Source organism: Osmia bicornis, chromosome 13 (genome assembly GCF_907164935.1).
Source record: "Osmia bicornis bicornis chromosome 13, iOsmBic2.1, whole genome shotgun sequence".
Lineage (NCBI taxonomy): Eukaryota > Metazoa > Arthropoda > Insecta > Hymenoptera > Megachilidae > Osmia > Osmia bicornis.
The window spans coordinates 1,667,747-1,685,794 of NC_060228.1; the positions used below are offsets into that span (position 1 = coordinate 1,667,747).

At 38.3% G+C, this 18,048-nt stretch overlaps 1 protein-coding gene across 4 annotated transcripts in view; it reads right to left on the reverse strand.

Moving 5' to 3' along the window:
• Nucleotides 1-13,754: 13,754 nt before the first annotated feature.
• The window catches only part of LOC114871777 (potassium voltage-gated channel protein Shal), an 85,870-nt gene continuing 81,576 nt past the window's right edge, over nt 13,755-18,048 (reverse strand). For 3 of the 4 annotated variants that reach the window (XM_029178129.2, XM_029178130.2, XM_029178131.2), the window contains one exon: nt 13,755-14,047. In XM_029178129.2, the coding sequence (XP_029033962.1) occupies nt 13,907-14,047 (141 nt within the window). In that variant the 3' untranslated portion in view covers nt 13,755-13,906. The remainder of the gene's footprint in view (nt 14,048-18,048) is intronic. The other variant, XR_006829991.1, reaches the window with a different exon arrangement.

Sequence of the window (18,048 nt, forward strand, 5' to 3'; positions counted from 1 at the left end):
GCACCCGGGGCAATCAAATCTTCGTCGGCGATTGTAGGTCGTAAATCAATGGAGATCCCCCGTTTGCTAATTTCGTCCAAGTATTCCACGAATGATCACCAGCCTTCTATACCGGTGAATTCGAACTGGGTTACCGTGTCGAATAATATTTTTACGAAATACTCTCTTTGACGCAGAATCGTCGATAATAGGAGCGTTTGCATCTTCTTCTTTTTCTTCTTCGATTCCCGAATACGGTTTTAATTAAAACGCTTCCCGATTCGACTTTATTCTTGACGTAGTTGAAATTCCTACCTACTATATCGTTCGAGTCGAATCACGGCCTAGTAATTACCGAATAATTTCGATCGTGACGTACAAACTCGAACCGAATTTCTTTGTCTATTGTGTCCGGGAGTAGAATCATTATTTCACTGTCTGTTCTGACTCGCTGCATTATCTATTAACGATCGACAGATTTCTCGTTAACAAGATTGACGACGGAAAGTCGATAGTTAATTAAGCAAATGAAGGGATCTCGTTAAGGACCGACTGTCGTCATTCCTAAACCGAGCGATTGATCATCAAATGCATGGAAATCTATTGCAATTTCGAATTATTTACAACGTCTGTACCTTCAATTATTTTCGACTGAATCTTCTACAAGAAAAATAAAAAATTCACGATTTATCCTAAATAATTTGGGAAAAGTTCGAGCCATTTTCTTTCCTATCAGCGTTCTTGACCGGCGCAGTTGTGCCACGCCGCACAGTGGTGCAGATCGAAGAATTAGTTATTCATTTGCTAAAAAAACGATTTTCTCATATCGATATTCATCAAATGTATTTAGCTTTTCGAATGTTCACCACTTTCGAAAACGGTGACATTAATGAAAATTAATGATTGTAATTTCATGACCACCATTTTTCACCGGAAAATTTAACTTTGATCTTATTGATACCCTACAAAGTATATTTTACATTTCCTGTCCATTTTTCTTGGCAAATGCAGGGTATTTGTCTATAATACTGAATGAACTAAAAAGAATCACACTTTTCCCTATACAGGGTTCGACAACAGGTGGGAGATTTTTTAAGGGGTGATTCTAGGGATCAAAATAAGACGAAAATCAAGAATGACGAAATAGCATTTGCAGCTTTGTTTTCTAGTAATTAACGTTTAAAAATTCGAATAAAAAGCGCCTGAAACCTGCAACCTGCCCAGCACCGACGACTGAACATCAGGTCAGCAGGGGTAGGTACAGTCATAACCAAGAAGAGAAAGCCGAATGCTGCAGTACCGAGAAACAGAATAGCACGATGTAAGTTTCTACTATTCAATGATTCTTGGTTATGACTGTACTCGCCCCTGCTGACCTGACGTTCAGTCGTCGGTACTGGGCAGGTTGCAGATTTTAGGCGCTTTTTACTCCGATTTTTAAACGGTAATTACTGGAAAACAAAGTCGCAAACGCTACTTCATCATTCTTGATTTTAATCTTATTTTGATCCTTAAGAATCACCCCTTAAAAAATCTCCCATCTGTTATCAAACATCCTGTATAATCATTGCAAAATCACGGCCCACTTTGCCCCATAACGAAAATTATTATTTTTTAAAGCGCAGTCATCGCCGGAATTGCGTGATGCGTTAATTAGATAATTAACATTAAATAGCAAATTTTTACAATAATAGATTATTATTATCGCTTACAACAGTTTATAACAATTATTTTTGCCTTTGTTTATAAAAAATATTTTTGACATTTAATTATAATACATAATAAATCCCATTACTTAAGAAATTATGGATTATTCTGTTCATTTCAAAGCCAGAACAGCTAAGTTTCTGTTCTAGACCACTGTGCGGCGATCTGAAGATAAAACAACCTAAGCGGTCTTCGAAAAAGTGACAGAAACCAATGTACACGATCTAGTAATAAATTGTCGATCTGCAAACACCATAGTGTCCCGTTTAAGCCGTCCACCGGGTAACGAGCACGTCCTGTTCATGTACACGCGTAACAAACACCAATCGATTTTCCGCCCTACCGTTCGACAAACACCAATTAATTTCGTGGGCCAGTGTTTTCTTTCACTATGCCATTGGAGAGTTTGGCAACTTACCCTCGCCATGTAAATGCCAAGCTGTATCGATGTATCAATGCATCGGTGTATTGGCGTATCGGAACGCAGAGTGTCAACGATAAATGATAAACGCTGCTTTATTGCGATAGCAAATATCAATTTAACGTGATATATTTGCTGGTTGTGTATCGAATTACCGATCCGATACACGTGGAAACATTGGAAAATAAAATGTTTCTACTACAAAAAGAATGTTGCAATAAAATGTAAAAATTGGTTAGCAAACAGAATGAAAGACACTGGGAGATCTTAAATACGAATTTGAATTTATTTTTCACTTTTTTGAGTAAGGCGTGGAAGCTACCGAAGACGGACAACACCACTGGCTAAAACGTCTTCACCCCGTTTCCTAGTTATAATACATCTATCAGGTGTACTCGTTACAACGTGCCGGCCGCGGCGGTTCACCGCTGTCGATAAAACCTCTTCGTCCCCACTAAAACTTGTTTTCTTCGTCCACGTTTTTACGTATGTATATATATCTATATATATACCTCTGTTTTTTCTTTCTCTTTTTTTACAGTTTACGATTAAAAATATTGTTATTGCCAAATACGATCGATAGACGGTGCGTAATTCCCTCCGAAGAGCCTTCCTTAAGAGCGTAACAGACAATTGTCCTGGTGTCCGCTTACAAACCTAGATTAGTCCATCGGAAACTAGGCGTTTCCGAGAGGGTTCACGCAACAACCAGATGTATATCATCCTTTAGAGCAGACTATTCCATGAATAGAGTGTTTCACGCACTTTCGTCTAATTAGGGGTGATTGGGGACATCTCTGTGTAGAGGAGAAACGTAGGGAAAGGTTAATAGACTATTGGTGTTCTCATAGAAGGCAGAAGATTACTGCTCTGATTAACACTTTGACTGCCAAGCTTAAATTTCAAGAAGAATCCATCACTCATTATTAGGAATTCTTTGACTTACCTAATTGCAAATACTCGTATTAATTACTTGAAAATATGGACAAGAATATAATGGAGTATTTTAAAGATAATATACGTAAGATTGAAATTTTCAATGGCTTTAGCGTGGCAGTCAAAGTGTTAAGGTTCAATTTGCATGGGTAGAATACGTGACAGAATACGTGACATCCAGTCAGAAAAGGGTTAAACGAAGGTAAGATAGAGGATGCTCCTGAAAAAGTCTGCTCTAGAGTGTCTCTTCACAACCCTCCACGCGATATCTTGCACAAAATCTAGCCCGTCGCTTCCCTTTCGAAAGTTCAGCGATTTGTCATCGAAACACGCGTACGATCTACTTTTATCATAAGTTTAATTCTAATAGTACTCTAACATCGGTCGATGCAGCGTCGAAATTTTCAAGATTCAAATCGATTCAAAGGGGGACGATTAGAGACAATTACAGATATCGTCACTGTGACAGCTCGAAAGGATAAGCGACGAGCTTACTCTCGTCTCTCGCGAATCGATTAAGAAAATATACAAATAACAAAGGGATTTTGACGAGAGAAATCCTGTTTACGTGCAGAAGATTGCACGCAGATCCGTCGATCCTCGACATCGGCGATAATCTGTTATCCAGAATGCGAGATTTAAATCGTCATTCGATGACGCACGCCACGATCAGCATCACGTAATTATTTAATTATCAGGAAAGGGATCTCCAAAAATTCCGAGATAGGATAAGTACCGACTGTCCTTTTCTTTTTTTTTTTAAGTTCATGTAGTAGTAAGGGAAATTAACGCGTCTTCTACTAAATCTTATATCCATAGTAATATTTTCGATATGGTATCCATTGTATGAATCTCCGAGAGTGAAAATTCGTTGGGAAAGTCGGAAATTGTGAAAAACGTGGTGGAAATTTTGAAAATCCCTCGTGTTTCCCTGTCGAACACCGTGAATCGCAATTACTACCGAGCGTGTCAGGAAAATTCGTCGATCCTGGTACGCTCGCACAGGTGCTGTGGACGGTGTCCTGGTTAGAAAAGGATCGCTTGCTTTTCCTTTCACGATGCGAAAAGCAACCAGGGTGTAAACGGCGGGCGAAGGGACGAGCGGAGGGTGCGCAGCTTTTAATCGACGATGAAACAAAGTGAAAACAGAGGCTCGAATCGATCGAACCCGTACACGAATTCAAGCTTTTCCGCGTTGATTCATCGACTTTCCCACGAGAAAAAACGGAGGTAAAATGACCATTGGCACTGCATTGTTCTATAGTGGTGAAATAAAACGCTTCTCTTCTCTAGGGCTGGTTTCTCTTGTCCACGCAGAAAAGTAAACGAACACCCACAGGAAAATAGATAATGGTTTAGAATTAATTGAAATTGATTTCTTTCTATTTGTGTATTGGCAATTTGTAGAAAAGAAACTTCTCGTTTAAACTGCGAATAATAATTGTATCGACGGCATATGATGAATTGAAATTTCTACAATGTTCCAGGGTGTTAAAAATTTCATGAAAATGATCATGGCTCTTCCTATACAATAAAATACTCGTATTTTACGTTCAAGAGAAGCCAAACTCTCTGAGTCAAGTCCCATCGGAAGCATCACAGGAAAGTCCTTTGTCAGGATATCTGAGAAAGAGACGAACCTATTCACCACTACCCCTTCGCTTTGCCTTAAACCCTTATTAAAGTTATAACGCGTCGCATCGGAAATATTGGCAGTACGTTAGTGAATTGAAAGACTCGTTATTCGTGTTCTTTGCTTCCTTCGATCGCGTGCTCTCTCGATCTTCTCCTTTCATTCTTAGTCCTTCGTATACGTCCAGGAAAAGAATTACAGGATAGAAGAAAATATCAATGACAAATTTTCTGTCAATTAACATCGATTCTATGATATTTCTTTGGTCTCTCGCGTGCTTCCAAGAGGCTATCATTCCTCCATTTCCTTCGTACCTCGAAAATTGCACTCTCGAACCTCTTCCGTATCCAATATTTCCCTCCGTCTCTTCCTCTATTTCTATCTACTCGTACACGTCGAGAAATAGAATCGCAGGATGGAGAAGAATATCTTTGGCAAAGTTTCTGCCGATTAAAATCAATTCTCCGACGTTTCTTATTTTCCTCCATCCTTTCCTCCATTTCTCCTATCTCTTTGTGCACGTCGAGAAAAAGAATTGCAGGACGTAGGAAAATATTTTTGCCAAATTCTCCCTCGATTATATCAATCCTCTGATATTTTTCAAATTTCTTCCACGCTCGCAAGAGCTATCGTTGCTTTTCTTTATTTTCTTTCATCCTCCGAAGATTGCTTGCCGAAGACCAATCGATTAAGCTGATGAATTACTCGTGCACAAAACGATTAACGGCACAATTTCCAGGTAATTTGATTACCAGGAACGTCGAGGAAGTTGGAAGTCGAAGATCGAGGAAGATCCACGAAGAATCGCGAACCGGAAGCAAAGGCACGACTACTCGCCAACAACCAGAGGCTAATTAGTTTCAACAACTAATCTTGAAGTAACTCACGCACGCTGCTGTATTTTCATCGTACAATTTCTTTCTGTTTCTTTTTTTTTTCTTCCTTTTCTTTTCTTTATTCGCTTCTTCAATGACTCCGTACTTGCAGAGGCAACTTGGCTTAGAAACTTAACCCGAATAACCCCCTTTCTCTTACAAGAAACAAATAATTGTTATAGTTTGTGAAATAATTCGCAGAAGTAGGGAAAAAGGATATCGAAATCCGGATTAAGTTCGAGCCTCAGTTTGCAACTGCGTTCGATTTTAATATTCTTCCTTTTTTTTTCTTTTTATTAGACTTGATTACTTAACCGCAAATTTTCATTCGCAATCTTACGACGAAATCGCAACTGTTTGGACGACAAAGGATCCGACACATTACTCTTGATTATCTCTACGATTATATTATATAATAATCTTTCTGTTTTTCATTCATTTGGATTCGCGTATACGAATTTTTCTATAAACGAGGCACCGAGCTGTACAAAATTTAATCTCTTCAGGATCGAATCGATCAGAGGAATAATAATTAACGATATAAATTAGCTGATTTATAATAAAATTTAAAAAATCCGTGCTTATTTAAAATTAAAAACTATATTATGATAAATGTATTTGAATGAAATCCATGAAGAGATTAAATTAACAATATTTCAACTGTTCCTTTACATTTGAAACATTCTATTTCACGCTCTTCCATTAAATGCAATCGATACCTGATTATCAGACTTCAATTGACCGCTATCTTGTCGCTGCGTTTACTCGTGGCAATTACAAGCTAATAGGTTTGATAAAGCGAGCAGAAAAATCAGTTCTCGAACAACATCGACGAGATGGCGGAAGGTTGAACGGACCAATCAATTTTTCAATGAAAAGCATTCAACGCTTGAGGAGAAACGAAGTAATTCATGGAGCGAAAAAAAGAAAAACATTTTCTCAAAGTCGATCAGTGCTTCCGTTCTCTTTTGTTTCACCGAAAAGAAAACAAGTTTAATCAGTCGGTCAATTCTTAAGCACAAATTGCTCGAGATTGTTTTAAAAAATAAAAAAGACATTTCAATTTCTCGATTGAAAGAACATTTATCTTCAAATAATAATCGAAAAAGATTCTTTGCAATTTTTCAAATGTAAGCAGTCGCGATAATTCAAATTAACCCTTCCGTTGTGCAATAGTCGCATTTCATGATTCGTTAAAACTACAGAAGTGTTTTTTTTTTTTTTTTTCAAACAAAATGGCTCGATGCCTCGAAACAATATTTTCCTCTCACACACTCAGGCATGCATACTAGTTCGAAAGTTGATTTAGAATTTATTTTATTGCGCGACGCGAGGGTGCTGCAAGTGTTTATGTGTATTTGTATATGTCTGTATGTGTGTTTGTTCTATCACCTGTATTTCGAATGGTACCTGCTCACGTGTACCTGTATAATATATCTTCACGTGTATGTGTATATATATATTCTTTCTTTTTATTTGTTTTTATAATATAGCATATATATATATATCCTTTTTCTCTTTCTTTGTTTGCGTTCATTCGTCAGATCGTTTTAATTACAAAGTTAATTACAGACAACACGAGACTCCCCATTCACGATTATTTACAGCGAGCAAAGTTTTATTGAAACACCGATTCTTATCCTATTTTATTTGAAATTTGAAATGAAACGAACCGATACAAAGAGAATATGCAACCCAATGCATCGATCCGTTTGATAAGAATCGGTTGCTCGATTTATCGATATAGTTTATTATCTAGAATCTAGGAAATAAAGAACGGAAACTGGACTTCGGAGAGTTTTTGAAAGAACGAGGGCATCATCTTACGTTTACTTAGAGTACCAAGGTAAAAGGTACGTGTGGGTCCCTGTCAAACGCGCGCGATCATTCCGCGACCCGCTTCAGATACACGCTCCAAAATCACTTCTCGTTTCACTGCTTTGCCGATTTACGAGCGCGCTCGTAAAACTTTATTATTTTTTCACTGTCTTCGTCTTTCTTTTTATTTTACATCTCGACGCTTTCACAGCTAGATCATTTGTACTTGTTATTAGTAGAGAGTTCTAGTAGTGGTGGACTAGTGTCATCATGCTGGAATATTATTCGAAACTTGAAATTTTTAAAAAATTTCAAGCCATTTAAAATAAAAATATTGACCGTTCATGGTTCACTTGTGTTTTCAAAGGAAAAATGCTGCAGCCATTAATTAAGCTCATGCCTAACGATAAGATACATTCCTAAGCTCTACTAATAACAAATATACAAGTGTACCATTTACCTAGACGAATCTAGCGCAAACAAACTCTTTCGAAATTGCATCGTTTCACAGGGATCGATTAATTTTCCAATTTTTCAATTTTCCACGAAATGATTTTGTGTGGTGAGGACGTTTTTTTTAAAATCAACTCCTTACATCTATACCTGGGACACCTAAAGGATCTGAGACGACTGTAATCAAAAGATTATTCCTTTTTGATTCTCGAATACAACATTTTGATGCTGATTAATTAGTTTTCGAGGTTTCTAACTTTCGAAACAATACGGCGAAGAGAAAGCTTAATTCTTCAATAGATACCCAATTGCTCACACAAAGAGTCAACCTTCGTATTACTTTCTTGGCACGTTTCCGAGAAGTTTTTTAAAGAGAGTCGAGCGCTCCAGATCTCCATTCTTCGGGTACTTTTACATCAATTTACATTTTCAAATGAAAATTTTAAATAAAGACTGTTTCAATGAGCGGAGAAACCAAGTACTCCCGCAAAAAGGTAAATTATTTCTTTCCTGGCACGCTTCCAAGAATGTTTGGAAAATGATCGGAGAAAGCGAGCGTGTCGTTGGTTCACCTTGTGACTACAGTCGTTTCCTGTCGATTTATCGGCACGCAGAAATCCCGGAAATAACGAGAGACCGCTGGAACGCGCGCCAGTTGTCCCGGAAGTCATCGAATCGCGTTCCATTTTCTGCTGACGAGTTCGAAATTGAAAAACCCGTCTGTTCGATCGGAAAATCTTCTCTATAACTCTAGTATCAACGATAGAATCTCTTCGATATCATTCACTGAACTTTCATCCATGGTTTCTTATTTCTCAGAAACAACTGGCGCGATTCGAGCGGTGGGTTAAAAATTCATCGATCCTGTTCGTGTCGAACAGAAAGAACAAAGTGTGCAGGCTCGTGTGCGTGCATTAACGAATCTTCGTGCTCGAAGGCGCAAACAATTCCAGGTTCACGGTCGAGATGCTCCTCTTCCGGTTTCTAGTTCCATAGAATTTTTGTTCTTCGAGAACGAGCGGCTTCCGTCCCCCTCGAGGACGTCGTGGATCCTTGTTCGCCTTTCCGATCGCTCTGTAGGATCCTTGGTTTCATTTCTGGCGACGTCTGTTTCTCGTTTTCTCTTTTTTTTTTTTGTTACTGAAATGAAAGAGGATTGTGCTACTAGTGGCTTCCGGTGCCGTATGTACATGGCTGTTGTAGAAGTGAATCCAAGTGCTTGATCGTCGCTGATTCGCTGACTCGTGAAGATTCTTCTATCTGAACGTGCGATGGTTTTTCTGGTGAACGATGGTTGAGAGATATCATGAAAATGCTCGTTCATTTTAATCATTTTACCCGAAAAGAAATATAAACGATCGTGAAAATGAAAGGAAGATACGTGTCTCTGTTGTTCGGTCGTTGCTTCGAACCGATGCTATCGCGATGGCTCATTGTTCGGCGACGTTTCAGGAAGCCGTTGAAGTTCGCGGCTGGGAAGTAGGCTTCTTTTGAAAGTCGGTCAGGCCGCGAAGGGAAGAAAGAACCGATTGTTGGGCAAAGAGCAGCCCTTGGCAAAACGGAGAGCGGCTGAAGAGCAGGAAAAAGAGAGCGGCTGGTCGACTCGAGTGTTCCCGGGTGTAAGTGAAGCCTTTCGCGAAAGTGCTCGTCCCGCTGACGACGAGCTTATATAGCCGTGTAAGTCGGGAAAGAAAAGCCAACGATGGAAATAACATACTCCGCTAGTGTCTCCTACCGTCTGCGTCTACTTCGTCGATATCTAGTACCATTCATTTCGTCAATTTGACTTCGATAAATTAATTAACAAGCTAAAGTAAACTAGAGCGAGATTCGCTCTAGAGCCAACCTTTTTTCGGCCATTTCCGGTCAGACCGAAAATGGCAAAAAAAAAATTTATTTTGGCCATTCGTTGAGATTTTGACCCACTAAACACAATGGAGCAAGAATTTTTTCCCCCCTTCTCAAGATTTCCGATCTTAGTTGGCTAATAAGTTATCCGAAATTATCTATTGTTTATCGGTATGATTTTATTATACTTTGCATGAAAATGTTTTACAGCAAATTTCTACTTTCTTTCGAGCTAAGTCCGCGACGCTCTAAGCAAAGAAACGGGGTACGCCAACAAACGGCACCAGATACCATAAGTCGATCCCACGTTTCAAGCCCGTCACCATTTGAACAAGGATCAGGAGAAGCCGCAGAAGGAAGGTAGGGAAGGGTACGCCGCCTGTGCAAATTTGCCTTCGACCTCGTTTCGAGGATCAGGCTCCTTTCGCGCTCTCGTCGCTCTTCAACCAAACTCCTCGAACCTCTCTTGCCAGCGATATATTCGAGTAACGTGCTTTGCCGATCGATCATTGGCCGGTTCATCCACTTCGCAGCCGGATCGAACCACACTCGAATCCCCCCCTCGAACCTGGCTGGAACCCGGAAACGGGGTCGAATCACGACCCTGATGCTCCTGCATTATCGAATCACCCTGTAAACGCGATTAAACGAAAAATCGAGGACCCTACGATAGACACGGTATTTCCGAGTTACTTATTCTAACAACAACTTGCTACATTATTAACCGATCTCCTATGTTTCTTCGATTAATTTTAAATAATTTGTATAAACCAATATTTTCATTCGTAATGAGTAACCCTCGTCAAGATGATTAATACCATATTACTTTGAATTTAAACCACAGTAAGATTTTAAAATTGGGAAATTAGAAAAAATGATTTTATAATAAGTATTGAAAAGTAGGAAAAAATTTAATTAATTATAATTATTATAAATGTAATAAGCGACTTCAGATATATTAGCACTTTTGACATCTTCATTTAACATCGGATGTTAAAATATTCACTTTGAATTTCAGCCACACCCTAATTTTAAATTCGAAATAATACGGTATATTACTATACTTCATCTGTGAAATAGTTTAAAAAACGATTGAATTGTAAGCGACAGTGAAAAAACACTGACTTTGGAGTCCAAGTTTAACCGGAGCAAATATCATAAATCTAATTATTATCAAATAATTTTATTAAAACGCGTTAAAATAATTAACATAATCATCTGATAAAAGCTTTAGAATATTTATTTCAATAATTTATTTGAAATTATAGACGAACTGACACTATTATTGATACTGTACCTTAAATGGAAGATACGAAAATTGGATTCAAAATAATAGATAATAAATGAATGTAGGTATAAAATATATGGATTCAGTCTGATACTTGGAGCAGCCGAGTAAGTTCAAGGTAAACGTATCACGAAATCGTCCACGTGTGAATGTTTGACCCGAGCGAAGGTAATTTTGTCCCAGGCTGTTTTGATCCTTGAATAAACGCGCTACGAAGTCATCTTCGACATGGAACTAGAGTACCAGCCGTCAAAGTAGCTTTGTGGTGTTCCTCGACAGCCTAGCGAAGGCTGCGCTAATGTTGACCGACCGGCTCCTGTACAAAGCCAACGAGCACCGGAAACACGAAGCCTCTACTAAGTCTACTCTACACGCGTTCGATCAAACTACACCCTTAAAACTCGACCGCATGCCGGCAATTCTTGCTGAACTTTCATTTGGACAACCATCCATCTCCCTCAACCTCAATGTGAGTTTTAATCAGTAAACAATGTTCAGAGCTACAACTTTGTAAAGGGTATAGCAGGATAAGATGATCAAAAGTGCCCTTGAGCCGAATTTATTCAGCAATGCACCATTCTATAGCTTATAATAAAAAACGGTAATTATTTAGAAGTTGGTCCTCCTCACCGATTTTCATGACCTTGAAATATGTTGTCAAGGTCATCATTCTGAACAACTTTTCCCTATACATGTTACCGCCGCTCGGCCTTAGTTTCCGAGATATTCGTAAAAAACTGCAGTTATACTTATGTCACCAGTACACTATATTCCGGGAAAAATGGAGACTGAATAGTGATTGAATGAGTGATTGAAGTGGTTTGAGGTTAGGGTTAGGTTAGGTTTAGGTTAGGTTTAGAGCGTACATGGCGTGATACGAGAGCTAATATTCCTCGTTATGGAACTCGTACGTCTCATTACGTGGGATATATAGCTGAGTTTTTATTCCGACGTCAACATGGTGTTAATGAGCGTATAATGGCATTTTTCGACATGATGGGCGAAATGTTTCCGATTTCTGACAAAACACAAAATGAATAATAGGTACACAATATATACCATAAAAAGTGAAAGAAAGAGTAATTATAACGTGAAAAAATCAAAAATAAAACTCTAACCCTAACCCTAACCTCAAACCACTTCAATCACTCTTTCAATCACCATTCAGTCTCCATTTTTCCCGGAATACAGTGTACTCGGAATCTAAGTTTAACTAAAGATTTTTGCAAATATCTCGGAAACTAAGGCCGAGCTGCGATAACATGTATGTATAGGGAAAAATTGTTCAGAATGATGACCTTGACAACATATTTCAAGGTCACGAAAATCGGTGAGGAGGGCAAACTTCTAAATAATTACCTAAAAAACCATTGTACACCAAGTTTCAATCCTGTATCTCAACCGGGATGGTAGTTACAGGGTAAGAAAGAAAAAGTGGTTTTTGCTATTTTTCCCTACTCAATGGCATTCAAAAAATCTGAAAAAATTCCAGAATATTCTAACCATATTTCTTTATGATTATGAATTTTTTCAGATTTTTGAATGTCATTAAATAGGGAAAATATGGTAAAAACCACTTTTTCTTTCTTACCTTGTAACTACCCTCCCGGTTGAGATACAGGGTTGAAACTTGGTGCACAATGGTTTTTTATTATAAGCTATAAAATGGTGCGTTGCTGAATAAAATCGGCTCAAGGGCACTTTTGACCATCTTATCCTGCTGTACCCTTTACCTAACAATAAGTGGTAAGTCGTCCTTCGAATCAATAAACGCTAATTCGTGTGTTACAATTTAAAATAAGCAACAATTTTTTATTCTAACAACTAACAACTGGAATGAGTTATGAGAACCTGATGAACAGGATCAAACTATGAAAACCAGTTATTCCTCATCGTATAGCAACGTAGCAAATATCAAAGAATATCCAATCATATTCAGTATGATTGTACACTTGAATTTCTAGATAATTCCAGGAATTCTCTTCAAACGCAATATGTTGTGGGTATTGTCTGTCCAGATTGCTTTCAACCACTTGTTTGTCAGTTCTCAACCAGCGTTATCTCTCGAGACGTTGAATGTCCACGACGATCAAGCACGACGATCTCCAGTTTGCAGCATGGTTAAAAGTTAAAAGCGAGCCCCGATGCGTCTCCGTAAGTTTTCTCTCTTTCTCCCCCTCTCTCACTTTTTCCCTCTGAAGCAACGAGAGCGATAAAGTTTGATCAGCGTCGAGAAGGGACGACTTTCGCGTGGATTTAAAGGGCAACGCTTCAGCCTAAATCTTGGCTGCAGTCGTGGCGCTAAGTCTGCCACCTTACCAAAGAATCTTCGCGACTTACGTAAAATCGATTTGGAAACTCGGAAGCTCGTTCAGCTCGCAGCTGGATTCTCACAACAGCCATGCAAATGTAGAATGAAATAGAGCCGGTGTATTCTAACGATAAGCCCTCGCTCTATTGAAGGCAACGCGCGAACGCAATGCACCAAGTTCCTCACTCTCATAGGACGAAGCATATTCGTGTTGAAGAGTATAGAGTCATCGGAAGTAGTCGTTAGTTGAATTCCTGACTACTTCCGGTGACTAGCGATTATAAAGCTGCAAATAATGTAGAGGTTAAATTGCAGGCGCTCAGTCGGAAGTAGTCCTATATCTATTTTTTTCAGCACAATTTAACAAAATATCATCTCGATATGTTGCATCGTGTGCAGAGAATTCTACGGTGGCTCTAGACTACTTCCGGCTGGCCAAATCAGTACAAACCCGACGATAATAGATATCGTGAATGCAGGCTCACCGTTCTTCTGGCCAGTCGGCCATTGTTCGTTCATCGAATAGAAGAGGAGGACGGTGGTAGTGGTGTTTTGTTAAAGGTGATGTATTTTTTTTTTTTTCTGTTTTTGTTCATAATAGCGGATATGGTGATCGTGATTGGTCTCGGCGATCGACTCAAGCGGTCTCCGATACCGGAAGCGGTGGCTGCCCACCGGAAGTAGTCATGGCAGGCGCGGTGTTGGTGGTGGTGGTTGGGACCGGAAGTGGCTGTAGAGCCTGCATGTCACAGGTGTGGGAACCGCGCTTCTTTAGGTCCTGGAACAATTCGCATTTCGGAAATGTTTCAATTTAGATCCTTCGTCCATTATCTTTCAAGTTTTTCATCTTTTTTTTTTCTCTCTATTCTCTCTCATTCTCTCCTTTGCTTTCATTCGACACCAAACACACCAATCTTTCTCTCCCTCTCTCTGTGTCTACATTTCTAGAGCAACTATATAATCGTAATAGGCGAGATTTACAAACTATATTCATCTACGTCTCCTCTCTCCCTCCCTCCTCTCCATAAATCTCTCTTTCTTTTCATCTGTGTATTCTCTTCAACGTCCAACACTTCTTCCTGTATTTCTCTCAAGCTCCTCGAGTACCATTTTTCTGGATTTCAACACAAATGTCCCGGTGACAAGCTGCTTTCTCGTCGCTAAGTTTCTTTTTTTTTTCTTTTTTTTTTCGAATGAAATGGAATGAGAGATGCGATTCTCGCGTGACTTCTAACCCCGTGGCATCGAGTTTTATTTTTTTTTTAAATTCAACATCTCGCGATATTTTCAGAAACAAAATTTAACAAATTATCAATGCCACAGGATCGTGTTTGACGTTTCCAGGTTTAAGATTCAAGCGAAGTTAAGATCGAATCGAAGAGAGATGTTCGAGAGGAAGGGGTTAGAATGAAAGAGACACGCGAGCCACGTGCATAGGCTGTTTCAAGAAAGAGAAAATAAAATAGAGAAGAAGAAAACAGAAAATACATGCGAAAGGTACAGTGATGAACAAGACAAGAACGATAAATTCGGATAAAAAGCGGACACAACGGTGCTACGAAACACAGTCAGTCCAACAATATCGTAACAAAGATATAACAAGAACAATTTTGTATTCAAAGTGACAGCGAAGAGAAACAATCAGTGAAAAAAGTATTATGGTGTGGTGGAAGAGATAGGTGAACGATCGATTCAAAAGCATGCCAGGTGCAAGAAGAATGGTCGTTTCGACAAGCCGCTAGTTGCAAAATTCAAGAGTTTTTTTTTTTCACTCTTTCATAGCGGACTTTGTTTTAAGGAATTCTTTTTCTTTGTAGAGAGTGCTTGGCTCATGTACTCACGTGCAGTGTGTTTCGTACAGAAATTCTTGGCTCGAATTGGTTCATCAAAGGGAAACAGAAAAAAATCATAATGCGGTGCAATCGTATATAAGGGTGCATTTCGAAAGTTGCTCAGAGGATATGGTACATACACGTCGAAGCTTCATCACAGCACATTGGTAGTTGGTTGAACTTTCGGTCGTGTGAAAATAATAAGCGGACCTGTCTATCAACTAGGCTTTATGTTGCCTCGTATTCCTACTGATCGAGGCATACTTCTTGTCTCGAACGCGTGTGCACGGATAAAACGTAGTCTCCAACGTAATGGTTCGCGTTCGAGTCGAGAAAAAAGGGGTAATGGCGATTAATCGTTGGTCTACGTCAGCGACCGATTAATTTATGATCCCTGGTTCCCTTTTTAACACGTTCACGATACAGTGGATCGCGTTATGGTGCATTGTACACCCAGTGATTCATATATCATGCAACATGTGTGAAAATTGTGGGTATGTAAGTAATGGATAGTGTTAGTATTTAGTATAATTATGTTTCAAAAATAAATTGAAACCAGGAACCATACTGTTTACCATCGGTCTCCGACACCAGTAATACAATTCAACGATAATAAAAAGAAATTTATCGAAAAGTTCAATAACCTCATCCAAATTCCTACGAAGCCTACGTGAATCCTAATCGCAAATAAAAAGGAACTGAATAAAGACGAAAATATAGAAACGAAGAATAATCGTCGGCTGCATGCAGAAACCTTCATAAATTCTGATGAAAATCCTTCAACTGCATCTGTACACCGCAATGCGGTCCTCCCTTTCAAACTACACATCGTGAATTATCACTCGAAGCTTGGAGATAATCAAAATCAATTTTTCTTCCCCTTTGTAACCAATTTTCAAACTATTTTCAATAAGAGATACGCGTGAATAAGCTTGTACCCGCTGTCGCTTTGCTTCCTCTCGCTCGTGACGCACGTAACACAAGTGTTGTTCTTTTTCGGCGGCACGTGTGCGCGGTATTTCGAATCAGCGATAGAATAAAGAGAAAAAGATTCGTCGCTTTGTTCGCGATGCTTTGATTCAGCTTTTCGGGGAGCTCGTCGTTTCGATAACTATATAACGGTATCGGTAAAGTGGAAATGAATGATGCTAGTAACGGGGAAATTTTGTAAAGAGAACCTTTGTAATATGCCACAGTTAACTTTGAAACGTGATATATGTAGTTACAGGGGAAATAATAAAACTACATATGTAATAATATGATTAATTATGTTTGTTGAATAATAATTGAGCCGCTTAATGGGGAAGTGGTGTAAGTAAAAAAATTTAAATATTGAGTAATAAGAGAAGAAGAATTCGATAAAATATAGTAATATAAAAAAATATTACATCTTTTGTATGTAAACCACTGCAAATTTATATTTCAAAATAACAATGTCATTTTCCCTCGAAAATTGATATATAATTATTTTATGGAATATTTTACATACTTATACTATTCTTGCACATAATTCCCTTATTTTTACATATTTTATTATTAACGGAGAAATCAATGAAAATATGCTCACATCACTTTTTAAACTAAATAGACAAAAAATTCACTTACACCATTTTTCTATTACAGATTTCTAACTAACATAGTTTAATAGTGAAAGTAAAAATTCAAAAGGCTTTGAAAAGAGCATTTTACCCAAGTAATGGGGCAATATGCGATATGGGGTAATATGCCTTAAGCCCGCGATTATAAACTAAGGATTAAAAATTAATGAAAATCAACAATACTTTAAATTAGTTAAAATAGTGATAATGAAAAATCTTCGAAATCAATGAAACGTACAAATATTGGAAAAAAATTACTATTTTCTGCAAAGTAATATACTCCTATCTTTTGCAACTATTTTTAAACTATTCTACCATAGTCTTTGGAAGCTATATCGTAATACGAGTCTCCTTTACCATCTTCATGGATCTTTTAAACTTTCTTCTGAATAACAAATAGTTTGAATATTTTTAAGGCATGATTTTGAGAAGAATCATACATTCAACTTTTGTGGGTAATATGCCATTTGTGGCATATTATACCAACAAATATGTGACATTTTACCCAACACGATCATAAAAAAGTATCGAAAAATTCTTTAGAAACCCCACTTTAGTGGAAGTTTAGGAGATTATAGGAGGTGTAGTTTATTACGATCTATTAATTAACTGCGTGACTATTCGCACAAGTGAATAATCAGCATTCTAGTTAGATCATAAAATTACATTAAAACGATAGTTTTATAACTTATCAGAATTAGTTGAAAATGGACGAAAATAAAAGTAAATATTTATTATCGCTTAGACAGTTGTATTAAATTAAACAAAATTAACACATAATTATCATTATCTTTGAATGAAATAAATTATTTAAATGTGGCATATTACACCGAGTTACCCTAAAGAAAATAAATTTTTCACCCTAATGGTTCTAAATTTGAAATTTGAAAGTGAAATACCATCAGTTACCCAGGTCTGCGCTGTGAGGATCAATCTTCCAATGGTCTCGCCACCGACACCTAGCCGAAATGAAAAAGAAATGATGGCTCTCCAATGACCACGCGCCTCGGCTGATGCATACGTTTCTGCGCTGCTCGAATTGCATCCACGCAATACAAGAAAAACGCATTAGGAGCAACCGAGTAAATTAATCATCGAGTGGCGGTCGACAAGGATGAGATGGGCTCGCTTATTAAAGCCAGTAGAGAAGGCCATTAGTCGCAGCACGCGCCGTGGAAAGTTTAAACGGGCAAGCCGAGCCGTTAAGCGAACCGTCGTAAAATAAATCGTAGGGGCGCGATGGCGAGACATTAGAGGTGCTCGACGAGGCGACGAAAACTCAGCTTGGAAGTTTGATTTTAGAGAAGGTGAAAATCGGAGTTAAACGTCGACATATTGAAATACAAGGA